A 26092-nucleotide genomic window follows, 5' to 3' on the forward strand; every position below is an offset into this window, starting at 1 on the left:
CCAGTTCCTCAAAGGTGAGATGAGCAGGGGCTTCCACTAGCATATCGTCATTCTGTTTTGTGTGTTCTCTTGATTAGCGGAAGCTAAACTCCTTAATATAGCACCTATAAGAAAGAAGATGAGACAAAAGTTGTGAACTCACCACCACTGCATACTCGCGCAATGTCCCATTATAGTCCGCCGCCCCAAGACCTCGAGATTCGAGCAGTGTGCCAGGATCGCCATGAGTCCAGGTGCAAGGGCAGAGCACAACCCTCTGGCCAACACGCCAGAGACTTCCCTCGCCTGCTTCTTCTACCTCACCTGCTCCATCCCCGCAAGGGCTCAGCCACGGTGACGCAAAGCTCTGGTATATTGGATCTCGCGCAACTACCATCATATCACGAGCATTCAAAGCTGCTGCACGAATGCGAACAAGTGCAGAGCCGGGGCCAGGCCGTGGCTTCTCAACGTCTGTCGCTAAGTGAAGATTGCTGATTCCTTCCGTAGTCCGCCAGTCCTTAGACTCGGCAGGGACAATTTGCCATGCCGAGGGCATCTTGACTCGCTGGTGTAATTTTGAGGTCAGGGAAACTGGTTGATTCAGAGCTGAAGACGACTGATCAACTAAAGGTGTCGATGACATTCAAGCTTTGCCATATGAACTGATAAAGTACACTTGTTACATTGTGCCATAACCTCAAGCAGAGCGACTCGGTTTAGAGACCGCGTCGTTGGGCCAAGGGTCCCAATATCGAACGACGTGTCCAGCGCCGTGGTTGAGACCTGCCGACTGCCGCTGGTCTCGGCCCTTGATTTAAGCAGCCAATTTGTAAGGCTAAGGACTACTGATCGCACTACGGAGTCAACAGTAGTCATCGAGCCCAATCGATTTTACTTTTACTTCGGCTAACACCGAGTTCGGTGACTACTTTACTTGCTTGGGTCCCACGTAACAATTTTGAGGTTATCGAGTGGAATACTACAACCCCTCTGGAGGACCCTGTAGAATATGAAGCTTTCAAGAGGAGACTGCTTTTATGTCACATGCTTCTAGTGTAGCTTTAAGCGAGCGGATGCGTATTTACCGTCACCCTCGGATCGAGGTTGCGTAGAGATTGATGTCTAGGCAATGTATCCCCAGCCTCAGCGAGACGACGAAAGATGATCAATACCCCGCAACCTCAGTCACGCCCGGGCTATCGGATATACTCCCCCATTTGCAATTGATGACAAGCCACAAGCGCCAAGTTTGTGTCTTCAATCGATCCTATTCATCGCAGAGATCCACCTAACCCTCATTCCTCGCTGTCACATAATGCGCATTTCACTGATATAGACATGACGAAGGCCGTAATGGATCAATATCGCACGCGCAACAGCAAAGTGTGCGTTCAGTGTCATGTTAGGAAGGTAGGTGGAACAATTTCAAAGTATGACCAATCGGCTCAGACCATTCTAGATCAAATGCGATTTGCAAGAATGTCAAGAAGGTCCTTGTCGCAATTGTCGAAGGGCAAATCAGACATGCAGGCAAGTGACTGCGCTCGAAAGCTATGCTACCTCCCACTGACCGCGCCCCAAAGAGCACGAGTTTCGGCTCGGCAACGTGCTGCGAACAACTTTCTGAGTCCAAACAACAGGAATACCGACGATCATGGAATACCACAGTCCTCACCAGAATCGGTTGGATATATGGGCGAAGAGAGTTTTCTTCGGAATCCCAGCGTCCCCCCTTTCGTTGATGATTCTGCTGCAGAAACGACTAGCTGGGCTGAGAAGATCCTGCATCTGACAGGAGCAACCATCCCCCCATCCAATATGCTGGTGGCGGCATTGGCAGACTTATATTTTGAACATGTCTATCCTCACCAACCCATTGTTGACCGCGCAGATCTAGTGAAGTACCAAAGCTCTCCTTTGCTGCTTCACGCCATTTGTGTCATCGGGAGTTCCTACGGCCACCCTAGGGCGTCTGTAAGCCAACTGAAGGCGGCAAACTCGTTTTATCTGAAAGCAAAAACTCTATTGGACACCGAACATGAGAAAGATAATCTGGTCACCCTCAAGGCATTGTGCTTGTTGACCTGTCGGAGTGTTCGTTTGCCTACACATATTAGCCTCCAGAGTAACTGGCATTGGCAAGGAGCTGCCGTACGCTATGCCATTCACATGGGCCTCCATAAAGAGACAACTTATGCATCGAGAGAGGCTGCAGGCTGTTGTAGAAGGATATGGTGGCAATTATTCGTAAGTGTACCCAATCTATCCATGTGTGCGCAACCTATCTAACTCGCCCAGAATCATGACAAAATGTCTTCATTTTGTTATGGCAGACCAGCAGCCATAAACATCCGCGAGACTGACGTTCATAAGCCTTCTCAAGCTGATTTCCCAAGCTACCATCCCGATAACGATATATTCATCGCCAAAACCGAACTATCAATTGTTCTCGGCAGACTCGCAGATGCTCGATATGCCGCGAGTTCGTCCGAGGCTGAACTAAATAGCATTGGTGATGCACTCAAGGATTGGATTCAAGGGCTTCCTGCTGCGTTACAACTATATGATGGCGCCGACCGAAACCCATTTCGAAGAGTCATATCTGAACTACATATCCTCTATTTTGCCTGCTTGATCATCTATCTTCAAGCTTTAGCAAAGCTAGATTCGAGCTCTGGACCTTCCAAGGAAACCTTGGAAGGATGTGTGGACGCCGCGTCACAGATTGCACGACTGTTCGAAGAAGTCGAGCTACGCAACGAGGTTACATACCTTGCGCCTATCAACAACTGGTATTGCCTGCTCGCCGGGGTAATCCAGATCCGTGCTCGAGCAACTTTTCCTGACAAAAAAGCATCAAGGACAGAAGAACTACAAGCAATCAAGAATGTACTCAAGCAGATGACAGCTTGTGTTCCAAGCTCAAACCTCATCCTCAAGAACCTCGAACGCTGCGAGCGTGTCTCAAGAGATCTTCCAGACCCTTTCGGCATTGGCTCGAAGCACACCACGTATCCGCAACTAAATAAAGATGACACCGTCACGGTCGATACCTCGACTCCTAAGTCGCCTTTCGGGCCATCCAGTGGGCAGACGATAGAACCTTTCTCTCAGAATGCCGGAGTTGGCGTCAACGGCCCCATATTCACCCCTATTGAGAATTGGGCTTTTGACGACACCTTCGATTTTGACTTCGGCGACATGCGATTCGACACTTCAATTGCGGAAGAAATTATATCAGCTCCAACTGACCAATCGTCCTTCATTAGCTAGCCAGCATATCGCCAGCTCACATGTAAGCTTTCCGAACCATCAGCCGCCAGCACGAGGGCGGCCTCGGGCCACTGATGATCGAGTGAGGAGTTGCGGGGTTGGACACAGCAAAAACTCGCCTCCGCATCGGCTCAGCGGTTCTCGGTACTGGGGTGGGCTGCCGACTACCGCACCTGTTCCTCTCCCCTGAACAATTGTACGAGTACCGCTCTCAACGCATCCACTTTCAATGGTCTTACCACAGTCCTTTGGACAAGGCGAAAGGGTCTCATATATGGCAGATGAAGGAGTACACCACCATGGCTCTAGCGAGGAGACCGCAGGACATTCTTTCACTTCACAACTTGAAGCCCAGACTTGGTCAGGATGGGGTCGTATACACCAGAACAACCATTGGATGGAGGGTTTCCTATCATGGAGGAACCAATGGGCACTGCACGCCACATCAAGATCATCACCATCGGGGCTGGTGTCAGTGGCCTCAACATGATCAGAAGGCTACGCAAAAGCTTGATAAACTATGAACATACTGTCTATGAGAAGAACCCTGAAGTCGGTGGGACTTGGTTTGAAAACACCTATCCTGGCTGTCAGTGCGATCATCCGTCGCACAACTACCAATTCTCCTGGAGGACCAACCCGGCATGGTCTCAATTCTCAGCTCCTTCATCAGAAATCGAGGCGTATCTTTATGATCTGTGCGATGCCGAAAACATGCGACCGGAAATCAAGCTCTCCCACCAGGTATCGCATGCGCAATGGATCGAGGCTTCAGGAAAATGGGAGTTGGAAATACTGAATCTCAAGACTGGTGAGATGGTATTGGACTCTTGTCATTTTCTGTTGAATGCCACAGGCGTCCTGAAGTATGGCCGTCAGGTCGTTCCTTCGAGTAACTCACTAACGATGTCTAGTAATTGGAAATGGCCCGACATACCCGGTCTCAAAGACTTTAAAGGCGATTTGGTTCATAGCGCTGCCTGGTCGAAAGATTTTGATTACCACAACAAAAGAGTCGCAGTCATTGGCAATGGTTCGTCAGGAGTTCAAATTGTGCCAGCACTTCAACCAGGTGAGTTTGATGTCCCAGGCTTGGATTTCATGAATTCAGAACTGACCATTAGTTTAGACGTAACAAACTTATTCCACTTCGTCCGCTCACCTACATGGATCCTCCCGCCGCAGACAGATAGACTCCTTACAAAGAGTTCTGTCGAGATTTTGAGAGGAGCTGTCATGGATGGTAGCAAATTTACACAACAGCAAATCCAGCGTTTCAGAGACGACCCAATCTACTACAAGTCATTTATCAAGGCGACAGAAGAACAAGTTAATGGCCTATTCAGGGTTCTCGTTGACAATGAAGGTCTCGCAAAAGATCTTACCGTGACCCTGACCGAGAACATGAGTGCAACGTTAAAACACGACCCAAAGTTGATCAAGGCAATCATCCCAACCTTTACAGCTGGATGTCGACGCCTGACACCTGGTCCGGGATACCTTGAATCTTTGACTGCCTCTAACGTCTCAGTGATTACTGATAAGATCGTTCGAGTGGTTCCAGAAGGAATTATAACTTCAACTGGGGAATTAATCGAGGTTAATGCCATCGTGTGCGCCACAGGGTTCGATGTCTCTTTCCGACCACGGTTTCCCATTATCGGTCGAAATGGTAATCTTCAGGACATATGGGCAAAGCAACTGCCTGCAGCTTACATGTCTTGTGCAGTAGCACACATGCCTAACTATTTTCGTAAGTCTTGGAAAGCATGAGGCGCAAGGTCAAAACACTGACAGTTTCCCAGTCTTTATGGGGCCCAACTCCCCTGCAGGCCATGGCAGTATCATGACAATTGCGGAGCAAGTTGCTCGATATATTGTCGTGGTGCTCAAGAAATGGCAAACGGAATGCATCGTCTCGGTGGCACCGAAAGAAGCTGCTGTCAACGAATTCGCCGGCTTTGCCCATGCATTCCTGCCCCGAACGGTATGGGCAGGTGCTTGTCGCTCCTGGTACAAGAATGGAACAATAGATGGACCTATCATTGCACTACATGCTGGTAGTCGGATCCATTGGTTCCACATGATGGAGAACTTCAGAGGTGAAGACTACGAATATACATATGATTCGGCGAATCGCTTTCGATATTTGGGCAATGGATTCTCGGTCAGAGAGACAGGGGATAATCCAACATGGTACCTGGACAATCCTGATCCGCTCAACGAGGCTGAACATCCTTGCTATTGATGTAGAAAATGGAATCCTTTTTAGATAGATATTTGATATTCTTTTGAATCTATATATTAAGATGCTCGTTGACCTTGCCAGTAACCGTACATTGTGACTGGGAACGTTGCACTAGATTCTGAATCACGCCGAACTTCTTGTACCGAACGTCTGCTGGTTTGGAGAGACATACCGAAACCCCGCAAAAATAGTGTCGACTCACAAAAGTGCGGGACAACGGCATAGCAACTTGATCGGCAGTCGGTCCATGACCCGCCTGTACCGATATTAGCTCTGGAGACCGGTTAGAAGATTCATTCGATGAAAGGATTTCCATGGCCCGAGGGCATACTGTAATGCTTGGATAACTTGGATGGCGTTTATTACTTGTGCAGTTAGATAGATAGCGCCCGTCAACATCACGACCAGAGTTGCTGTACTTCCACCTCAAGCCGACCATCCAGAAAGCGAACCCGTGAAGTGAATCATCCTAATCTTCTCAAGCTGCCATCAGCCACGAAGAGCAGCTGTTGTTGGAATAAATACTATGGCACCGGTTGCAATCGTCACAGGCGCATCGCGCGGGTTGGGTCGCGCCATCGCTTTGAGATTAGCAGATGATGGGATGGATGTCGCGGTATGGTCTTGTCCTCATCTCCCTCGTGATTGAACACAGACGGCGACGAAGAGACACACAATATACTGACGTCAATTTCTATCGCATCAAAGCTCAATGATCTGGACCGCCAGAAAGACCTCTTGGAGAAAGTCAAGTCTGAGGTTGAAGCCAAAGGTGGGTGGAAAGAATGGAGCACTCAATAAGGAGAAATGGACTTCGAGCAGGCAATTGTCTTTCCACAAAAACCATTACTAATAAACCCATTTGTGATTGCAACAGGCCGCCGATCTATAGTTAGCTGTGCAGACGTTACAAATGACGAGGAAGTATCGGCCATGATCGCAAAGGCTGTTGATCAATTAGGAGAGCTCAATGTGAGTATACTGTCCGGGCTTTTCGGTTGGATAATATGAGGTTTCATCAGCTGGTAAGTAACGGCAATGGTCAGGTCTTCGTGGCGAATGCTGGCATTGTGATCCCGAATAGTCTCGTCGAGACAACAACGGCGCAGTTCACTCAAGTTCTCAATGTACGTGTTGAACTTGCATTCATCTGGTCTGCAATAAAGGTATTCTATACAACAGCTAAACAGCAAATAGGTAAATGTTGTGGGTGTGTTTATTTGTTATCGTGAAGCAGGTACGTATAAGGTAGAATGAATCGGTGTAACTATCGAGACTGACCGCCTCAAGCCAAGCAAATGATCAAGCAGGGTAAAGGAGGCAAGATCATCGGAGCTTCTTCTCTTGCAGGATATCGACCGGTGAGTATGAAGCAGTCGGACCACCGCAAGAGCACTAATAGTGACTTGCACAGTCGCCCGGCGCCATTTCCTACCCAACCAGCAAGTGGGCTGTACGTGGGTTGACTCAATCCACCGCAATGGAACTGGCCCCTCATGATATAAATGTGAGTTTGTTGTTTGCATGTTCCAATGGATCATTGCGATGCTGACATGTCCAGGTCAATGGCAAGTTCATTCCTGTAAACAGTCGAGGGAATGCAAGGAGCTGATGTGTATGACAGCATACTGCCCGGGTCCGGTTGATACTCCGGTAAGAATAGCTATGAAACAAGCAAAGGGTATCGAGCTGACTGATGTCGTTTAGATGTGGGAAGTCCTGGACGAGGCTATCGGGAAAAAGCAGGGCCTTGCCAAAGGTGAGGCTTTTGATAAATCCGTTGAGACTCGATCGGCTTTCAAGCGAGCATCGGTACGTTTGAGACCCCCTGAAGAAGGATCTGACTGACAATTCGTCCAGACACCTGAAGATGTTGCGGCACTGGTTAGTTTCCTCGCTGGACCAGGGTCGAGAAATATCACAGGCCAGAGTCTTCTGGTGGACGGAGGTGAGTGGTTCAATGGCTCTGCACGATATTCCTAACTGACAATGTTGACAGGCATTGCTTTTTAAATCGAGGAGACTGGGGAAACGTGATTTGCGCATCGAATCCAAGAAAGCCTCAAACTTATGCTGAGGTTGATTGCTATGATCTGCAAAACCAAAACTGTGCTATATCAGTACAAGAAGTTAATAAACAGGATACTCTAACAGAGATATGTGCACAACAGTAGAACTATTCATCCGTTCAAGCACTGCCAAAGTATCTGCCTTTCATTCCGCGTCTGGATACGCAGGTACCCTATATTCATAGAGTTCGGACAGACGCGTGTGGTTAACGCGACCACCAGCGACAAGGCTGCATATCGCATCCTGCTAGTCTTTGCTAGTCTTTGTTCACGGTAGCATACATTCTCTTTCGGACTAAAGTATCCCCCGAATTTCGCCTCCACTGGAAAAGGCGGAACCATCCGCTTTAATAAGCATCTAACGGGATGCTTAGATTTTTAAAATCTTTCATATTCCTCCACCTTGTTGGACAGAAAGTTTACGAATGACCATATTTTCAGAACGCCTCCATATTCATATGACGACGTTGCTACAGATCATTCGTAGTATCATCTCCGACAGAAGTACCATTGGTGGTGAGGCTGGTAAAATCTGCCCAAGATCGGCGTTCGGGTTTTCGTGCGGCTCGTTCGGATCCTGCATAAATCTGAGTTTTTGCGGATGTCGGAGGCCCATAATTTCCGAGAAATGCCTCATGACTCCTAGAGGACCACGTGTTTACGAGATCTGACACTCTTTTGGCCCTCAATTGGCTTACTTTGACAATGCTCCAGATGAAAACAGGTAGGAATATGAGAATCTACGGAGGCGTGAGCAAAGATTGGTTCCCCGCCCACAATCCTGGGCTGAGGTCAGAATCTTCTGGCTATACCAATGGCACGCCCGAGGCGCCCCGTTCGCCTGAGCAGGGCTGCATTGCATGAGATGATAAATACCCGACTTCCCAGATTTCCTCGCTTGTATCGACTGGTCTAGATTCTTGGTCAACAATGTTCACCACGCTCAAGAGTCTTCTTGGCTCTTTCCAGCTCCAGATCTTGTATCCATTCCACGACTTTTCGGCATGGTCAGACAATCGAACCAGGAGGAGAAGACAACGACAAAAGGCACTGAAGGCAGAAGCAAATAAGAGAAAGTTCGACTATTACTACGAGCAGGCTCGGAAGTCAAGAGAACTCAAGATGAAAGAGATGGAGGCTGAACTAGGAGCTTGAGATTCCAGTATAACAGTTCAGTTTGAACTATTTATCCAAACCAAACGACCTATCACGATCTGCACAACGAGCCCATCAAATTGTGACGCAGAGTTCGAGAACAACCTACCGAGCAGCTGAACCAGTCCAGTCAACTATGTCCAGTCCAAGATTTGATTCTTTGCACCATAAATTTTACCCATGCTCTACCATTAAAGAGCACCGAAATAGCACTTTCGTTCCTCCTCAACAGCGACAGAGACTGGATTCCGAGGGAGACCAATCAGTCATTGAACAACATATCACTGGAGGAAAGAGTTCGCCCTCAGCTGCATAATGCCAACTCTCAAAATGGTTCTCCGGTGTTGGGTAGTACGGGACATGGAAGGCACTCCATTCTAGTCAGATGCCCAACGTGGATTCAAGGTTGATCGAAGAATTTCATCGAGAAATCGACAGTGGGATAGGTCGTAAGCACTCGGTATGGCAAATGCTAATGAAAGCATTGATATTGTTTTCAACATCTAGGACTCGCAAAGATTGACTCCTCTTCATCTGATCTGGGATTTCACTAAAACAAACTTGAGTTCTCTTGACAACATCGCGTATTCGGCAGGGTAAGCATCGGGCCCCTGTCTTACTGGGAGATTGCCTAGAGTGATCACCCCTGGCTGCCTGGATGGTGTGTGTTGTTGCCTCCACCATGCACAAATACATGTACTAGTCGGGGCCCATAGATGATCAGTCTGTAATTATTACATATTCCCAGCTCATGAGTGGCAGCCGTAATGTTGGGCGGAAGGGAATTCTAAGATATGTCACCAAAGAACAGACTCCTAGGTTGTCAGATATGCATGACGGACCATAGCCTATTCGTCGGCAGAAGCGCATACTAGTTAGCAAGACTACTATTTAAATATCTTACAGTAATTTTGCCTTCTTGAGGATCCACCTTTATCAATGTTACGCTATTAATGATTACTAGGTACTTGGTGTCTCACTGAATGGCGGCGAAAGATAATGCACTTGACAATACTATACTTTCCTCTACTCACTACGGAGAACTACAACGATCACCCCGCCTTTCGGATGACGTCTCATTGCATCCGAGAAATGCATCGACAACCAGGAATGTTTTCCCAACGCAGACTATGAGTCAACGCCGCTATTTCTCCACACCTACACCAAATACCAGGCTATGCCATTGACCCTCATTGTCTTTCAAGGATGAACAGGTAATGGCACACGACCATCCAGGCGGCCATGCGATTCCTCACGCGGACTCCTACGCCTTTAACAACCTTCGCGACACGAACAGCAATTCAGATTCAGCGAAGTCCAGTCAATAGATTCAACCTCCGATGGTATACTTCGGCGAAAGTCGAATACCATGGCCCAAGTCCACGGGTCGCCATTATAGGCTCCGGCCCTGCCGGCTTCTACACGGCTCAGAAGTTGATGCGTGAGGTTCAAGGCACAAAGGTGGATATGTATGAGCAGTTGCCTGTGCCATTTGGTCTTGTTCGCTTTGGAGTTGCTCCAGACCATCCTGAAGTCAAGGTATGGAGAAGAAGAACAAGAAGAAGACTGCCTCTCTTACAACCACTTTACTTGCCAGCAAACGCTTACTAGTCATCCATTCAGAACTGTCAAGACACCTTCCAAGATGTCGCCTCCTCTCCCGACTACACCTTCATCGGCAACGTCCACCTCGGTACTGATTTCCCCCTCCGCCTCCTCTCCAACCATTACGACGCCATTGTATTCGCCTATGGTGCATCCAAAGACCGCAAGATCGGACTCGAAGGAGAAGACAATCCACACATCTACTCCGCCCGGGCCTTTGTCGGCTGGTACAACGGTCTTCCTGAATATCGCGACCTAAACCCGGATCTCCAAGCCGGCGAAACCGCCATTGTCGTCGGACAAGGAAACGTCGCTTTAGACGTGGCCCGCACGCTGCTGAGCAAAACAGAACTCCTCTCAAAAACCGACATCACCGACCACGCATTACAAGCATTATCACAATCTAAAATCAAACACGTGCATGTCGTTGGGCGACGAGGACCGTTACAAGCGGCATTCACGATTAAAGAAGTTCGAGAACTTCTCCATCTCGAAGACATCAATTTCACACCTATCCCTCGCGATCTCTTCCCACCGGATCTTACGGCCCTTCCTCGTCCGAAACGACGAATCATGGAACTTCTCATCAAGGGTAGTCCTGTGAAGAAGGATGCGACGAAATCATGGTCGTTGGATTTTTTGCTGGCTCCGAAACAACTGGAGTGGTCAATATTGGAAGGGGGTGAGAAATCGACATTATCGGGCGTGACGTTCTCACGGACGAAATTGGCCGATCCGGATTCACCGAGGTCTCCGGTGGCGACGATGGATGAAACACATACGATTCCGACGACGACGTTGTTTCGATCGATTGGATATAAAGCAGAGGCAATTCCAGGCATGGAAGAGCTAGGTGCCAGTTTTGATGAGAGTAAAGGCACAATTAGCCATGATGGAACGGGTCGGATCGGACCTATCACTTCTAATTCATCATCTTCCTCTAGTGAAACGAGCCCCCCCTCGCCACGACTCTACTGTTCTGGCTGGGTAAAGCGAGGTCCAACAGGTGTGATTGCATCAACAATGAGCGATGCATTCCAAACAGCCGAGGCGATAGTCGAAGACTGGAAATCGGCGGCAGCGTCGCCGACCCCATCAGCGACAACTAGTCCTAAGCGACTCGGCTGGGAAGGCGTCCTTCAAGATGCCAAAACCTTGAACTTGACCCCTCGACCTGTCTATTGGGATAATTGGCGACAAATTGATGATGTTGAGAAGAAAACTGGACATATCAAGGGGAAGCCAAGAGAGAAATTCACTCATGTTCAAGATATGTTGGAGGCATCGGGGAAGTAAGAGATGGTTGACGACATGAGATAAAACTCGCCTCTTGTATAAATTCCATGTACCATTATTCACATATAGATCATAAGAAGATGGACACTGTCCGCAATTTACAAAGTGGGACTAATGCTGATATCGCTCGGATTCTCCTATCCAAAACCACCGTATCAGGGCTTGCTTAACACTTTACATGTTCTCCTCAATTAAATCGTCGTATTCTCCTCGATCATCACCCATACAGCATTGCATCCACCTTTTCAGCAATCGCCAACGAAGCCGTAAGACCAGGACTTTCGATACCAAGAAGATTGACGAATCCCTGAAAGCCGTCTTCGTGAACGATGTAAAAATCTTCAAAACCAGTACCATCTTTCCCAAAAGTGCCGCTGGAGCCTTTTGACAACTTTGGACGGATGCCGCAATAATCTAGATCGATGGCATCTCGCTGAATGCCAGGGAGATACGAGCGTATCATTTCGACGGCGGCGTCGAGACGGGCCGGACTAGGACTGAGGTCCGTCGGATCGTCGACCCATTCCACATCTGGGCCAAATCGTACTCGTCCCGCCATGTCGAGCGTCAAGTGCGTGCCGAGGCCGCCTAGGCCAGGTACAGGTGCGGGATAGAGAAGAGTTTGGGGTTTGGGATGTGATGCAGCGTAGGAAAAATATGTGCCCTTGGCGTAGAAAGGGGTACGATGCCGTTCGGGGGGGAGGAGCATGTTGGATATGGAGATGGCACCAAGTCCACCGCTGTTGATCACCGTGTCGACTGTGATGCTGACATCGTCGCCGTCGCTCTGATTGCTCTGGTCGCGAGTCCGTGTTGAAATCCGGTATCCATGTTTCCCGTCACCGCTGTCACCACCTCCAGGTCCTATGGCTTCCAGACCCGTCACCCGTGTGTTGTAGATGACTTCACCCTCAAGCTCTTGGAGGTCTCCTTCGAGATAGGTCATGTAGGCGTGCGAGTCGATGATGCCTGTGGTTGGGGATTCGAGAACTCCGCCCTCGGCGCGAACATCATCCTCTTGTGTGGCGATTTGCTCTCGGGTCAAGAATTGCGTCGGCACATCGATGGTCTTTGAGAACTTGTGTAGCAAGTCCAATTGTTCCATCTGCTGGGCGTCTTGTGCGAGGACCCATTTCTTGGTAGCCCGGAACGGGATTTGGTGTTTCTCTGCCAATTCGTATAGTAGATGTTTCCCGCGGATACATAGCTGAGTCTTGAGACTGTCAGGTCCATAGTATAGCCCCGCGTGGATCACTTCGCTGTTGCGAGAACTGGTTTCTGTTCCCGCGGTGCCATGTTGTTCGATTAGAACGGTGCTTGTACCGCTCCGCTTTGCGAGTTGGCGAGCGATCGCCAGTCCTACGGCCCCGCCGCCGATGACCTGGTTATGTGCACGATGGTGAGACAAAGCTCATGGCATGACTTTAGAAGAGGGAGGAAGAGCGGGAGAGCGGCGTAGTCCAAGAGAGATTAATTTCCAGAGGAGGACATATATTCGAAGACTTACAGCATGGGTGAAATCAGACTTGTTGGATCTGCTCACAGAGAAGAATCTCTTTGGGACAGTTGTTTGTGTACAAGCCTTGACGAGCGTTCTGCTTAAAGGTGGAGACATAGGATTGGGCATAGTGGAGGGAATGAATACTTGAGTAGGGAAGTGGTACTGGTCATCCCAAGACTCTCCCAGTTTGTTGGTCTCAGCAGTGACTTTTTATATCTTGCAAATAATGACTAGGGCTGTGTTTCAACAACGAGAGATTGAACAACACAAGTCCCACCTACGCCTTTCGATTTCACGAATCGCCGAGGGATGAATCCAGATGTTGGAGGAGTGGGAGGATACGAAATCGAGTTGGGTCCAAGAGTCGAGGAACGCGGAGAATACGCGGAGATGATGTGTGGATGTGCATGGTTCTTACCTCCAAATGTTGACGAGGCTGACATGACGTCGGATTTGACTCTCAAGGCTGAGGCTTGTTTCCTTTTGAGGAAGGATCGGTCGTTTCCTGGTTTGCTCTTTCCTGTTCTTGTATGTGATATGAAGATAAGAGATTCAGAGGGAAAGTACGCTGGGGGGTTGATTACGGAGGCATCCACGCCCATGCTGCAGTCTCCAGTCTTTGTGCGATGTGTTGACTTTCATTAATGAGCTATCCAAGCTCCCCACCCGTTGCAAGGTACAGAACGCCATTCTATGTACAAATTAATATTTACCTGGCGGCTTCGTGTGTCAGGTCTGGCCGTGTTGGATACCCAAGGGTATTACACAAAGCACAAATCCCAACAAGTCACCTCGAGGAAGAATTCCTGGCCGTTCCTGACTCGGCCAACACCCACTCTAGGATTTCAGAGGCTGCTTGGCGACTGAGTCATAGCCAGCAAGGCAATGACGCTAATCACTACGTGGGCACCAAATCCAATAGTCTCATCCTCTCCAGAAGCATGGTCTAAGTCTGGGGTATCAATAAATCAATGAACGCCCAAATCTATGCTCGCTCCGTAAAGTTCAACTTGGAGTGATCCTGACAAGAAAGTTAGTCAATCATGATGCGGTGAGTAGGGAACGTTCAAACATACCTGAGGGAAAATGGTTGCAAAAACTTCAATCTCTTCACTGATGGGGGTGGGTTCATGCACCCAATCCATCAAGATACTGGCCTTGCCAATCATTGCCATGAGGTTGAGTTGAGCATATGTCTGTCCCAGACAGTAGTGAGGTCCAGTTCCAAACACCAGCCAATTCTTGACCTGTTTGTCCGCATCGCCTGTGATCCATCTCTCAGGTTCGTAGCTATCAGGGTTGGGGTATGCTTCAGGGTCGTGGGTTGCGGGCCAAACGGCAGGAATAACCATGGATCCCTTCTTCAAGGTGTAGTCGGGAGTGATTGGGAAATCCTTCTTGGCGACATAGGGAACGAAAATGACTGGTGGTCGGTATCGGAGGCATTCCTTGACAACAGCCCTAGTCCAGACCATGGACTCGAGCATATCCATATCGAAAGGCTTGTTACGATCACCACCTCGCAGTCTCAAATTTTCCTCGCGAACCTTGTCCAAGTACTCTGGTCGATCGGCCATAATCTGGAATAGCCAAGTACAAGCGCTGGAAGTGGCATCTTGGGATGCAAAGAGAAACGTCAAGACGGTCTGAGAGATTTCAAAGTCTGTGAACTCGCGGAGCACCTGAGGAGGTTTCTCAGATGCATCCACCTGTTCGCCTCGAGCAATCCTCTCACGGTACTTGGCAGAATCCTGAATTTGTTTGACCCACGCATCCGTAATGCATGTGATCTCACCGCCCGCGGCCATGCGGACCTTTGATTTGGCGGCACATTTGGCGAACTCTTCCAAGATGAAATCGGCAGCCTTCTTTCCATACCAGGCTTTGGTGAAAGGGAGAATGATGGGGAAGTTGACCAGCTCTAGGGAGGCAGTGACCAAGTAGAACTCATGTGCGATTCTCTTGACGGTGGCCTCACTCATGTAGTGGCCAACAAATGTTCGGCAGGCCACGGCGCACATGAGCTCTCGGAAGGTGGGCATCCACGGAGTGGGTTTGTTGTCGTTGTCTTTGGACATTTGCAAGAACTCCTTGAAGTACTTGCTGTAGACCTCCTCTTGTCCAGGGAGATACATCTCCAACGCCTGACGGGTGAAGAGGCCGTTAAGACCCTTTCGAAAGTCAACATGGGCTTTTCCATCGAGAAAGACCCAGTTGGTAGGACGGAGGATCTTGGGGGCAATGTCGACGACGGTCGGTTTGAGAAAGGCTGGAGAGTTGAACACCTTTCGGGCAAGTTCACGGTCTGAAGCAATGACGACAAACCTAGACACAAGTTAGTGGAATCATGGCAGAAGACTATCGGCAACATACTTGTGAAAGACGGAAACACAGCTCAGGGAGCCACTTTCCCACTTTTGCTTGTACTTGGTAAAATCAGGTCGCATTGACTCGAGGAAGGGCCCGATAAAGGGCATCTTCCAGGCTGGGCCGATGATTCCATATTTCTGGTATTGGTAACTACACTGATCGTATGCAGCACACAAGGCGAGGATGGTGAAGAAGATGGTCCAGGCATTAAGTTGACTCCAAATTCTCTCCAGGAAACCGAAGGATTGCTGATGCTGCAGGTTCAGATCTGCGTTGGCGAGGGGCGAGACGAAGCTCGCATTCTCAATGGAATTCATGCTGAGGAAAGCGAATGATTTGATGGCGAGGCGTGTCACGGGCTCTCAGGCGTCTCGCGCTTGTCTGGGCAAGTGATGGTGGTTGTCAAATCGGATTGCGGTGCCTGACAGGGCCAGAGGGGAGTTTATTCGGTGGGCGGCGATCAAGCTGCGAAGGATTCGACGCGATAGCGGTGGTGAGGGTGTGAGTGAGGGTGCAGTAGTACAGCACCCAAACACGCAAGCACCGGGTATATGGTGTTCCAAACGAGTGCAAGTCGACCCGGGACGACTGTTGGGAGAGGCAGTCGTCTGTTGGAGGACCAAGGGAAGGGAAAAGGGTGGTTTATCGAGGTGGTGAAGAGATGGAGAATTATTATGATAGATTAGCCAAAGTTTTTGGGTTGGGGGTGTTGGGAACCACTGCAAGATTGCGACCACACCGCTTAAACTGCTTGGCTGGAGGGCCCGGGGAAGACAGCCAGGGGTGCCGAGGGCTAAACGCTCCGTGGGAAACGGGTTACTTAGTCTTGATAACAAGAGAAACCCAATATTGGGTCAAAAGTGGTGCTCTTGGCTGTTGAAAGAAAGTCTTTGCTATCTCAGAGAGGAGAAGTGTAGAAGGTTAGGTATAATTAATAATGAAGAGAGTTTTGAATTCTATGTAGGTATCTAAGTACGTGACAGTCATCAGAAGAGTCATCATTTTGGAGGCTGGTCTATCTAGAGAAGCAAAGATCAGGAAGGTGCAGCGTGTGGTCTGGTCAGAGGGTCTAGGCTGTGGGTTCATCGTATCCCTCAAAACTAGGTACCATGAACAGACACAACAGGCCACTGGGAATTACAACAAGGAGAGAGGCAGGCCATCCATCTTGTCCTATCCATCCCATCACCAAAGCAGAGACGCCAAATGAGATCGAAAGTGCTTGCTAAGTCGAGAAGTAACAAGTGTAACGAGGCTCTTGATTTGACGATACAATTGGTCTCCGCCATCAAGGAAATTAAACAGTCCTTCTGATTGGCTGACCGCCGAGGCAAGAAGCTGCAGCTGCCGTCGGTTCAGCGTGTGCCGGATGGCGACACTTTGACCTTGCGCCGGAGTTATCCGCAGATAAAATTCTATGGGCAAACAGTCGCGGCAGTGGCATTTTTTTAGTGACGATATCTACAGAGCCGCATTGGCCCACACGTGTCAATCTCGATATCAATCACGTGGCATTACAATCTTCATCCCATGACACATACACATATACTCATCTCTCCAGTCTATAATCATCAAACATTACTTAAAATGAGTCACTTGGTACTTTTTCACACATAATTTATCTATTCCCATTGACACATGTGGCTCATTGCCGAGAGGACTACCCAGAGATGTCGCAGTAGCCATGAGTTCATCAGCTCGTCAAGCACTCCCCTTTTGCAGCATCAACCCTTACGGGATGTCGAATAGAGGCTTGAGCTTCTTGATCAATACCCATTCATCCTTCGTCACCTCGTCCCGATAAAATTCTTTCAATGTGTCGATTGAGGTTCGGGAAATAAGCGAGTACAGTGTGTCCTTGTCTTCCAGCTGTCGACCATACATCGGTTGGTTGGGTCCCTCGATCTTAACTGCCACCGACGGCTGTCCCTTTTTGCATATAGGGATGGCCTTGTGTTCTCTTTCAATCGATGTCCTGTAATTCCTGGGTCAGCATGTATCATAAATCACACAAAATTAGTTCACTTACACTCGTCCCAAGCTGACAATCTCTTTGACGTTGGTCACTGGGTTTGTTCGCACCGCTGCAATGGGCGTGTGCACCCGCAGACTGCCGTCAATCACATCCACACCAACCACAATTGGATCTTTCTTGTTGAACACCTGCAGTGGTGATAACACAACCGGGAACACCGCATTCAGCTTGCTCTCTTCCTTCTTCTGCTCTTGGATCTTGGCCATGTGAGCTGTGAAATTGTCAAACAAGTGGTAGATAATGTCCGCGGTGAAGATCTTGATGCCGTTCTCATCCGCGTACTGTTGTGCTTCCTTGTCTACCTTCACATCGAAGCAAAGCATGACGGCAAACTGTTTCGCCTTTTCCAGCATCGTACCCGCCATCATCACATCTCGCTTGAACACAGGTCCAATTGAGATGTTGGCCACGGGAATCTTCATCTCGCGAAGGAACTCCAACAGTGCCTCCAATGAACCCAGGGTTGATGCTTGCACACTCACACCGCGATTGTCCTTGGACACCTTGCTGAGGAGGTTCTGGAGATCTGCCATGACTTCGTCTTCCAGGTCTTCCTCGTCATCTTCAGGTCCCACCACGAGAAGACGCGATCCAGCAATGGCTCCTTCTAGATCGTTGGCTGCAATCTTTACACCAAGCGCCGCCTTGGCCTCCTTGTTGTGAACATACTGCGATTTGAGTCTGAGTTCCTTGAGTGGTGCCGGGGTCAACAGTGCTCGAATGTTGGTCGCAATCGGCCCATTCAAACCACACAACACAATTCGATCGCCCTCTCGAAGAATACCGTTGGAAATAATGACATCGATTGTCGTGCCCAAGCCTTCTATCACCTTGACTTCAAGTACAGTACACTCAACCTCGGACAGATACATGAGACTCGACGTCATTCTCTCTTGTGTCAATGTCACCAGGAGCTTGAGCATATCTGGAATACCTTCACCTGTGTGCGCCGAGGTAGGCACCAGTGACACATATCTTCGTTGGTCTTTGTTCTCGTAGAAAAGCTCGGCGTTGAAGCCCTTTTCGGCAAACGCAAGCTTGGTCTGCTCCAGACGATCGCGGAATTCGTTTTGGACACCCTTGTTCTGCATAGCCAAACTGTCTTGGAACCCGTTGTTGTCAATCTTCTTCCATCCGTACAGACGATCGATCTTGTTCAACGCCACAATGAAAGGTGTCTTGCGGTCTCGCAACAAGTTCATCGACTCAATCGTCTGCTGCTCTAGACCGTGCATAATGTCCACCACCAAAATAGCAATGTTGCAAAGGGACGAGCCTCTCGACCGCAAATTGGAGAAAGACTCGTGGCCAGGAGTATCGATCACGAGCAGACCAGGGACCTTGAACTCAAACGACCCATCTTTGTTGACAACAGCCGTCTTGCTCTCCAGAGCATCCACGGGGAAGTATGTAGCACCAATCTGCTGCGTAATTCCACCCGCTTCTCCTTCTTGCACATTGGTTTGTCGGATCTTGTCAAGCAATTTCGTCTTACCGGTATCGACGTGTCCAAGAATACAGCAAATCGGTGATCGGAGGTTATCCTTTGATCTCGCGGCTAGCGCTTCTTCGTGTGCTTTCTGTCTCCGAGCTGCTGCATCCGCTTTTCTCTTGGCCAGTGCACGTTGAGTCGAAGTTCCACCTTCTTCATCGGATGACGATGTCTCGCCCGAGTCTTCAGTTTCGCTATCTGACTCGATAGGTCGGTCGCGTATCGGCAGTTGCTTCGAATCAGATGCAGGTGCAGCGGTACCGTTGGTGGCAGGCTTGGCCGCATCGCCGTTGGTGACTGGTACCACAGCTGCTGCTGCCTCTTCGTCAGAGTCAGCATCCCAGCTGTCCTTGACAGTCTCGTCTGCAGCCTGCTCCCAATCTTCAATCCCAGATGAGTCGCCTCGATCCCCCGCGGCCGCCAATTCTGCTGCTTTAGCAGCTGCTTCCTGGGCTTCTTTGGCGAGTCGTTGCCGCTCTGCTTCGGCAGCTTCAGCCTCTTGACGGGCTTTCTCCGCCGCAGCTTCAAGGTCGACCTCCTCTTTCTTGGGACCCTTTCGCTTCTTGTTGTCTTTGGGCGCACTCTTCTTCTTCTCCTCTCCATCTTCTGCCAGTCCGGCCACCTTGGCGCCTGATTCGAGCATCTGCTTCAGTCGAAGCTCAGTCTGCTGTTTGCGTTTCCGATCGGCCTCGGACATGAATTTGCCTTCTCTCTTAAGCTGCTCCTTCTTCTCCTTTTCTTTTTCCTTCTTTCGTTGTCTGATCTCGGCCTTTTTCTTCTCCTCTTCTTCCTCTAAGCGGATTCGCTCTGCCTCAGCGGCCTTCTCCTCGGCTTCTAGCCTTGCCTGCTCGTCTCTTTGTCGAGCCAACGCTTCTTGCTGCTTCTGGAGAGCTGCGAGAGCTGCAGGGACCTTCTTCTTCTTACCGGCCTTGTCGTCCTTCGCGGCAGCGGCGGGTTTCTCTTCTTCAACAACTTTGACGGGCTCTTGCTTCGCAGCAGGAGCAGGTGTAGAGGCAGGGCCCGTCGTCTTTTTCTTCGCTGCCTAAGAAGGTGTCAGTACGCAAACTCGTACACAAATTCGTCCCATATAGACCCTTACCTGTTCCTTCTTTCGCGCCTTTTCACGCTCCTTCTTCTCCCGCTCTTTCTCCTTCTTGGATTTTAGGCCACCTTCTTCTTCATCCTTGTCTGCGGGTGGGGCGGGCTGTTCGGCCTTCTTGCCACCTTTACCCTTCTTAATAGGTCCGGAGAAAATGTCATCTTCATCATCGAAGGTTGCCTCTGTGGGTGCTTTGGCGTCAAGGTCCGTGGCGGGAGGGGTTGAGATGGCGGCATCTGGATCCTCGCCATCAACAAAATCGTTGGGTGCAGTCTTGCCCTTCTTGGCTCTCTTGTCTTTGTTTTTCCTCAGGGCAGCCAGCAGACCACCTGGTGCAGCACCAGCGTCATCAGCCGCATCTTCGGCCTGCTCTGCCTTCTTTGCGGCTTCTGTTGCTTCCGCTATGGGATCGATTGTCTCACCCAGCTCGGCTTCCCAGTCATCTGCCTGCTTCTTACCGCCCTTCTTTTTAGGAGCCATGTTGGAGGATGGAGGAGTTGCGTGGTGAAGATGTCAAAAGGATCGGGCGCTCACGGTTGAGAAGCGGCGACATAAAGTCGTAGGTGGACAACGAAAAGACTGAAGATGTGTAAGGATGTCGTAGTTGCAGAGGCGAGGGTAGGTCTGTCTCTATTGTGTGATTGGCCCTAGGTCAGAGTAGCCTAGTTAGTTTGAACAAGAGTTGTTCAAGTTCGCCACAATGTTAATCTGCAGGCTTTGACGAAGGACCTTTGAAAGGTAGTCGGATTTAAGGATGAGGTCGTGCGAGATGGAATTGCCAACTGAATTTGGTGGGGCATTGAAATTCTGGCCTGTGATGTGGTGATGTTCAAGTGGGGGAAACGAGTTGGTGCAGAAGATGACAAGATTTGGCTTGGCGATTTCAGTCACAACCTACAGGGACCTAGGCATGCCTGAGTCAGAGCCCGAGGCGCCCTTCGGCCCCGAAGGCTCCCCATTCAGAGGATATTACAGGTGCACTGGGGGCATAGCAAACCTAACTCAGCTTCCGTGTGCGCCTAAAGTGAACCATGACGAGTCTAACAATTGTTGCCTGCTATATTTACAGCTTGCCGCCCCAAACAACGCCTATAGCACGAAGTCAACCAACCTTCAACAAGTGAGTCATGTTTCTCGTAGTCTCCCTGCCAGCAGGCTGCTGCTTGACACCGCTCTGGTGACTCATCGTGCTCTACAATGTCACGATCATGAATTCAGCCTACTCAAATGCCAGTCTCCAAATCCCTGGGCTCTCACCTGACATCTGTTCGGCTAATCATCAAATCCGTCTGCACCAACCGCCCCCAGGCTGACCCTTGTCTCAAGAGGGAAAATTCGGAGGAAACCTCAGGATCCCTCTCAGCCAACACGTGATAGCTTCCACAGGATCGTCCACGTCTGCACGCAGGACAGGCCGAGCCAGTTGTTGGAAACGTTCCAGCTGGTCCTGATTCTTGAGGACTCGGCGCAGATTGTATGGCCCAGGCTCGACCATCATCAGCAAACGGTCTCCACGAACATGGAGATCAGTCAGTCTCATCGCAGGTTGCCACATGTACCCCGATCCATCGAGCTTCTTCCTTCGCACCTGTGCTGGTTTATGTGGTGGTTTGTAGAGTTGGCTTTGTTCCTCCAAGAAGTGTAGTAATTTCCATTCGTGATGCTGAATCGTGGTTAAGTGATAGATCGTACCATCCGTGGTCGACCCGAAGAACCGATGGTGCGCTCCCCCTCTTGATATTCGATCGTGACGCAACTGAATTCGATCAATCAGGAGAGGGAGGTCTGCTTGAAAGATGGGGACCGGCTGTCTTGTTGAAGCTTGGTTAAAGCCCGCAAAGGCCACAAGGTGGGTGCCTCGATCATCGAAGCTCAACAGCATCGCCGAATTGTCCCCAAAAGCCACCACGTCAGTTGCGTTTCTCGCTTTTATGTCTGTTTTGTGCAGTTCGAGCTTTTCGTCCTTCTCAATCAACACCACCAGTGAGTGATGGCTAGTGGCAACGAAGATCATAGACCCCTGGCATGAAATCGACCTCGCTGGGGACGGCAATTGATATTTGTACACAATGTCGCTCTGCTTTTTGGAATAGGATAGCTTCAACAACATGAGCTCGTTACCTGCCGAGAAGAGGAGCGATGACACGCCATAGGCGCATAGTGCCGTAACTGGAGCCGCATTGCTTCGATACAATACCTTTGGTGTCACAGATCTACCTCCCAGTAGGATGTTTTTGGTGTTGACTGCAATCACCCGCCCTGCGGTCTGGCGATGATCATTCGGTTCAATCTGTTCCAAAGCCATGACAATCCACGAATGCACATCCTTACCATCACGAAACTGCCATTCAATCATCGCATTGAGCCGAGCATTCTTGTCATCCACAATTATTGGCTCGATTTCGTCTGTTGAACCCAAGTCTTGTCGCGCGAACTGTAGGCTGATTTGAACCACATCCTCGAACCCGGAAGCTCTCTGTAAATTGCTGCCGTTTGGAGACTTGAGACCGATCTGTTGTCCTGGATTGGGATTTGTATAAGTATCCATGGAAAATTTGTCGACACGAACACTCTTCTCGACCGCAATGGCAAAATGGTTCAGAGAGTTTGAGAAGAGAATTCGCCGTGGCACCCCATCGACTCTTCGCCTGGTTGCAAGACTATGCTCCTCAGAGACAAGAGACGCAAAGTAGAGCTCATCATCTCCTGCACATACAAGCAACCCCCCGGGATCTGTGTAGTGACCGGTGAGCTGAGGGATGCGGTGTGAGGCATTGATGTCAGGTTGACCTGCTGTAGGCTAAATGCTGTGAGAATACAGAATATGAGGTTGAGAAAATAAACATACATCTATTCTGTTGGTCAACCAGACCGACGACATGGTAAAGTCCAACGAGGTTGTAGCATGATGAAGGGTGATCCGATACAGTTGGCTCTGGCAGAGAACGAGTGCTGATGATGGAGGATGAGGGCCTAAGGAATTCTTCTCGGGCATTATGTCCACAGTTGTTGGACCCAATCGGCGATGACTCAAGAGCGTTGGATCTAATGTCTCAAAATTAGCCTTTCGAAGCAAGACAGATATTTCCATGTCACGCACTCGGTATTGAGGATCCGCCAATTTTCAATTGCAAACAGAGCAAGATGCCATTGCGGAGCCCAACAAGGAGAAGACTCAACTTAGAGCCTTCTGGGCTGAGGACAGCAAGCGACGCGATCGGCGCGACTTCAATGTCAGACGCACCTGAAGTCAAGTCGGATTCAAAAGCGGGCTCCAAAGTCATGTCTTGCTTGACATTGTAGCCAATGACTCTTGCCGTGCTTGTCCCAATAATGATCAATGATGCACTGCCATGCATTACATGGCAAAGGCAAGTCACTTCGCCTAGGCTTGACAGAATTGTGTTAGATGGACCATACCTTACGACTGGGGCTTCTGATTCGCATGGTTGGATAGCTGCTACTTCGACTTCGTATCCTCCAGGATTTCTGACGACCAAAGCAACTGTTCCATCGTCAGCTATTGCTGCGTGGCTGAAGCTCCTTGGATCTTGCATGTCATGATCCCGGGCATCATCTTTTGAGCTCATGTCGACGACCACAACACCGCTGTGGGTGATTTGAATGAGGTAATGGTTGGCGAACAAGCGAACAGCGAGCGTTGCGCTATTAAAGTCGAATCTGGGAAGACTGGTGGCATCGGCAAACTCTGACTCCTGCGTATCTAGGTCGAATATTATCACTGTGGTGTGGGTGTTGTGAGAAGCAACGAACAGGAGCTTTTGCTGCAGTGGCACCTCAATCGTTGACATGTGATCGATTGTGTTAGCGTCTGGACAGTCCATGGTCCAAATCATTTGGGCCTCCAAGCCATAGCGGAGTTCTGAAACCTCGCCATGTGCTTCATCTTTGCCTCCGCATAGATACAGTCGTTCCGGCTGTTCTCGCCCTGTCTCGCTATGCTGTGGCACTGGATCAGGAAGTTGGGCCCCAATCACCATGTCGTGGAGAGGAGCAAGGTTTGGAATAACCTGAATTCTTGTTGGAACACCTCGAGCTGGGAGATGATAGACTCCCCCATCAGTCATATCGCCGGCAGCAATAAGAACGTCTCCTCCCATTCCCGGCGGCCCTGCTAGCATGCAGAATGCCGTATCCACATTAATATCGAGATATCCCACGATGAAATTCATGTTGAATTTGAGATTTGACGCTTTCTCAATGAGAAATTGCTGCAGCATTCCGTCCTCTCTAACAATGAAAAGATCGTCGCGTTTCTCAAGGTGGCCGGTATGCCGCCGAGGTTTTGCCCACTGCACCCACACCAGAGGACCAGCTGTGGGCTTCATGAAACGGCAATTAATACGCTTGAAGTCGTGCGTGTGGATATTTTCGTAAAAGCTGATGCCGGTGTCCATCACCACAACGAAGCAATATGGTCGCGTGGATGGAATCAGCATCAAAGGAAATCGGTCCTCCTTCAACGCCCTGCCACTGCAGCTCATTGACCTCATCTTTTGCAATGGATGTCTCGTGTCCCACTTGTAAAGAATCTGGTGAGTTTCTTCACCAGAATCAACCAGTAGAAGTAGTAAGACCTTGGAGAGCTCAGTATCGGAGCTACGCAGAAACTCCATTTTCAGAATGCTGCCATCGACTTGAATAAAACGTTGCTAAATCTGTTAGTAATCGATCTCCACTGTAGAGGTCCGAGACTTGCCTCGTGCCATGGTTGAAATGAGCGAGGCTTGTGAGGTTCCCACTCATCCACTTGAGATCTGACATTATGAATTGTTTGAAGGGAAAAGGTCGCGACGTAGCCAGAAGAGGAGGCTACAGCCAGCGCGCGGGAGCTGGGCCAAAGTCAGCTTGCGTCATCAAGCTCCCCTGTATTTTGCTTACTCTTGGTCAACAGCCATATGTTGGCATTGCCTATCTGGTAGCACCAATCCTGGGTAGAGAGAGCGCTTTGCAAAAAAGAACTTTGTGTCGCCGCCTGGACCATCCTTTGCATAGAGGTAAATCATTTCATTATCAAACGTACAGAGAACAAGAATTTGTGGCGGCTCGGTTCCTTTGACTGGTCGGCCATCGATCATGTAGCGTTCCTGGTCGCGGCCGTAAGATAAGAGGGCATCAACGACGGGGACGACTTCGACCCTGGCCGAGATCACCTTTGCGGCAAGGATCTGGGTTCCAAAGTCCAGTTTGGCAGTAGCATCTGCCAGCTGGCCATTCTCCAGAAATTCACGAAGTTGAACAAATGTCTCGCCGACAAAGACGACATCACTCTTGAAGGGAGACCTGATTCTGGCTGGGATGATCCATCTAATGACTTGACTTGAGCTGAATGTCCTCGATAGAATTCCCATGCGCTGAGCGTCTGGATATGGTGGATTTGTATCATCAAGCAGCGATGACGCCTTGCTGGATGTGAATTTACTCATGATGAGCCTGCACCTAGCAATAGGACAAACGGAAAAAGACGACCCAAGGTCTGAGGGGAGACAGTGGTGGGGTTATGGGTTAGATGTTTCGATCTGAGGGGACGCGCTGTGAACCGTTGAAATTTGGCTGCGGACCGTACAAGCTCAATCCAGGATGAGGATATACTACCACTCATGCCCCATAGAAGAAGATAAGAGATCAATGCGCAAGGAAAGTGGGCAATATTCACCACAGAGTCCAGATGCATCTCGACGAAAAGGTCCCATGTCGCTCGCTGGGACCAGGGTAGCATGTACTCGCATGCAAGACCGTGGTGATGTGTTGTAAGTCTGGCACTTACCCTTGACTCCTGGTCTGGGATCTGACGGTCCGGTCAATAGGAGAAGAGGACGAGCTGTACGAGAACAGTCTTGGTGAGAGTCGTTGTTGGCCTTGTTGTATCTCTGCGCTTGGCCAACATGCGTCTGCGTGTGGTGGGGAAATGGTCCGGCCGACACTACGGCGAAGGATCTAGACTCC

The 26092-nt window shown here is 49.6% G+C and overlaps 8 protein-coding genes across 8 annotated transcripts; 4 read left to right on the forward strand and 4 right to left on the reverse strand.

Annotated features, from left to right (window-relative positions):
* Positions 1 to 1461: 1461 nt before the first annotated feature.
* PV10_01649 (uncharacterized protein) lies at positions 1462 to 3255 on the forward strand (the record flags this gene model as incomplete). The annotated part of the gene is made up of 2 exons (XM_016365879.1): positions 1462 to 2229; positions 2281 to 3255. The coding sequence occupies 2 exons, from the start codon at positions 1462 to 1464 to the stop codon at positions 3253 to 3255; spliced, it is 1743 nt and encodes a 580-aa protein (XP_016229528.1).
* Positions 3256 to 3621: 366 nt separating this feature from the next.
* On the forward strand, positions 3622 to 5503 carry PV10_01650 (uncharacterized protein; the record flags this gene model as incomplete). The annotated part of the gene is made up of 4 exons (XM_016365880.1): positions 3622 to 4121; positions 4170 to 4327; positions 4385 to 5008; positions 5061 to 5503. 4 exons carry the CDS (start codon positions 3622 to 3624, stop codon positions 5501 to 5503), a joined length of 1725 nt encoding a protein of 574 aa, XP_016229529.1.
* A 1007-nt stretch (positions 5504 to 6510) lies between these two features.
* Positions 6511 to 7516, forward strand: PV10_01651 (uncharacterized protein; the record flags this gene model as incomplete). The annotated part of the gene is made up of 8 exons (XM_016365881.1): positions 6511 to 6630; positions 6701 to 6740; positions 6794 to 6864; positions 6918 to 7010; positions 7112 to 7156; positions 7211 to 7315; positions 7364 to 7451; positions 7503 to 7516. 8 exons carry the CDS (start codon positions 6511 to 6513, stop codon positions 7514 to 7516), a joined length of 576 nt encoding a protein of 191 aa, XP_016229530.1.
* Positions 7517 to 9826: 2310 nt separating this feature from the next.
* PV10_01652 (uncharacterized protein) lies at positions 9827 to 11737 on the forward strand. The gene is made up of 2 exons (XM_016365882.1): positions 9827 to 10266; positions 10351 to 11737. Exons 1-2 carry the CDS (start codon positions 9970 to 9972, stop codon positions 11626 to 11628), a joined length of 1575 nt encoding a protein of 524 aa, XP_016229531.1. The 5' UTR covers positions 9827 to 9969; the 3' UTR covers positions 11629 to 11737.
* PV10_01653 (uncharacterized protein) lies at positions 11651 to 13491 on the reverse strand. Its single transcript, XM_016365883.1, has 2 exons — positions 13136 to 13491; positions 11651 to 13009 (listed from the first exon to the last, which is right to left on the reverse strand). Exons 1-2 carry the CDS (start codon positions 13253 to 13255, stop codon positions 11846 to 11848), a joined length of 1284 nt encoding a protein of 427 aa, XP_016229532.1. The 5' UTR covers positions 13256 to 13491; the 3' UTR covers positions 11651 to 11845.
* Positions 13492 to 13677: 186 nt separating this feature from the next.
* PV10_01654 (uncharacterized protein) lies at positions 13678 to 16463 on the reverse strand. The gene is made up of 3 exons (XM_016365884.1): positions 15503 to 16463; positions 14206 to 15454; positions 13678 to 14150 (listed from the first exon to the last, which is right to left on the reverse strand). The coding sequence occupies exons 1-3, from the start codon at positions 15814 to 15816 to the stop codon at positions 14115 to 14117; spliced, it is 1599 nt and encodes a 532-aa protein (XP_016229533.1). The 5' UTR covers positions 15817 to 16463; the 3' UTR covers positions 13678 to 14114.
* Positions 16464 to 17041: 578 nt separating this feature from the next.
* PV10_01655 (translation initiation factor aIF-2) lies at positions 17042 to 20952 on the reverse strand. The gene is made up of 3 exons (XM_016365885.1): positions 20126 to 20952; positions 17529 to 20068; positions 17042 to 17474 (listed from the first exon to the last, which is right to left on the reverse strand). Exons 1-3 carry the CDS (start codon positions 20603 to 20605, stop codon positions 17231 to 17233), a joined length of 3264 nt encoding a protein of 1087 aa, XP_016229534.1. The 5' UTR covers positions 20606 to 20952; the 3' UTR covers positions 17042 to 17230.
* Positions 20953 to 21131: 179 nt separating this feature from the next.
* Positions 21132 to 25803, reverse strand: PV10_01656 (uncharacterized protein). The gene is made up of 5 exons (XM_016365886.1): positions 25028 to 25803; positions 24846 to 24978; positions 23226 to 24798; positions 22974 to 23170; positions 21132 to 22925 (listed from the first exon to the last, which is right to left on the reverse strand). The coding sequence occupies exons 1-5, from the start codon at positions 25570 to 25572 to the stop codon at positions 21447 to 21449; spliced, it is 3927 nt and encodes a 1308-aa protein (XP_016229535.1). The 5' UTR covers positions 25573 to 25803; the 3' UTR covers positions 21132 to 21446.
* Between the last annotated feature and the right edge of the window lie 289 nt (positions 25804 to 26092).

Source organism: Exophiala mesophila, assembly GCF_000836275.1.
Source record: "Exophiala mesophila strain CBS 40295 unplaced genomic scaffold supercont1.1, whole genome shotgun sequence".
NCBI lineage: Eukaryota > Fungi > Ascomycota > Eurotiomycetes > Chaetothyriales > Herpotrichiellaceae > Exophiala > Exophiala mesophila.

Coding starts and splice junctions, on each gene's coding strand:
- PV10_01652 (XM_016365882.1), top strand. CDS start 9,970: ATGCGATTCCTCACGCGGACTCCTACGCCTTTAACAACCTTCGCGACA. Junction 10,267..10,350: donor CAGACCATCCTGAAGTCAAG/GTATGGAGAAGA, acceptor TCATCCATTCAG/AACTGTCAAGACACCTTCCA.
- PV10_01654 (XM_016365884.1), bottom strand. CDS start 15,816: ATGAATTCCATTGAGAATGCGAGCTTCGTCTCGCCCCTCGCCAACGCA. Junction 15,455..15,502: donor TGTGTTTCCGTCTTTCACAA/GTATGTTGCCGA, acceptor ACTTGTGTCTAG/GTTTGTCGTCATTGCTTCAG. Junction 14,151..14,205: donor TTGCAACCATTTTCCCTCAG/GTATGTTTGAAC, acceptor CTTTCTTGTCAG/GATCACTCCAAGTTGAACTT.
- PV10_01655 (XM_016365885.1), bottom strand. CDS start 20,605: ATGGCTCCTAAAAAGAAGGGCGGTAAGAAGCAGGCAGATGACTGGGAA. Junction 20,069..20,125: donor AGGCGCGAAAGAAGGAACAG/GTAAGGGTCTAT, acceptor ACACCTTCTTAG/GCAGCGAAGAAAAAGACGAC. Junction 17,475..17,528: donor ATTGTCAGCTTGGGACGAGT/GTAAGTGAACTA, acceptor CAGGAATTACAG/GACATCGATTGAAAGAGAAC.
- PV10_01656 (XM_016365886.1), bottom strand. CDS start 25,572: ATGAGTAAATTCACATCCAGCAAGGCGTCATCGCTGCTTGATGATACA. Junction 24,979..25,027: donor CATATGGCTGTTGACCAAGA/GTAAGCAAAATA, acceptor ACTTTGGCCCAG/CTCCCGCGCGCTGGCTGTAG. Junction 24,799..24,845: donor CATTTCAACCATGGCACGAG/GCAAGTCTCGGA, acceptor TAACAGATTTAG/CAACGTTTTATTCAAGTCGA.
- PV10_01653 (XM_016365883.1), bottom strand. CDS start 13,255: ATGCCCAATCCTATGTCTCCACCTTTAAGCAGAACGCTCGTCAAGGCT. Junction 13,010..13,135: donor AGTCTGATTTCACCCATGCT/GTAAGTCTTCGA, acceptor GCACATAACCAG/GTCATCGGCGGCGGGGCCGT.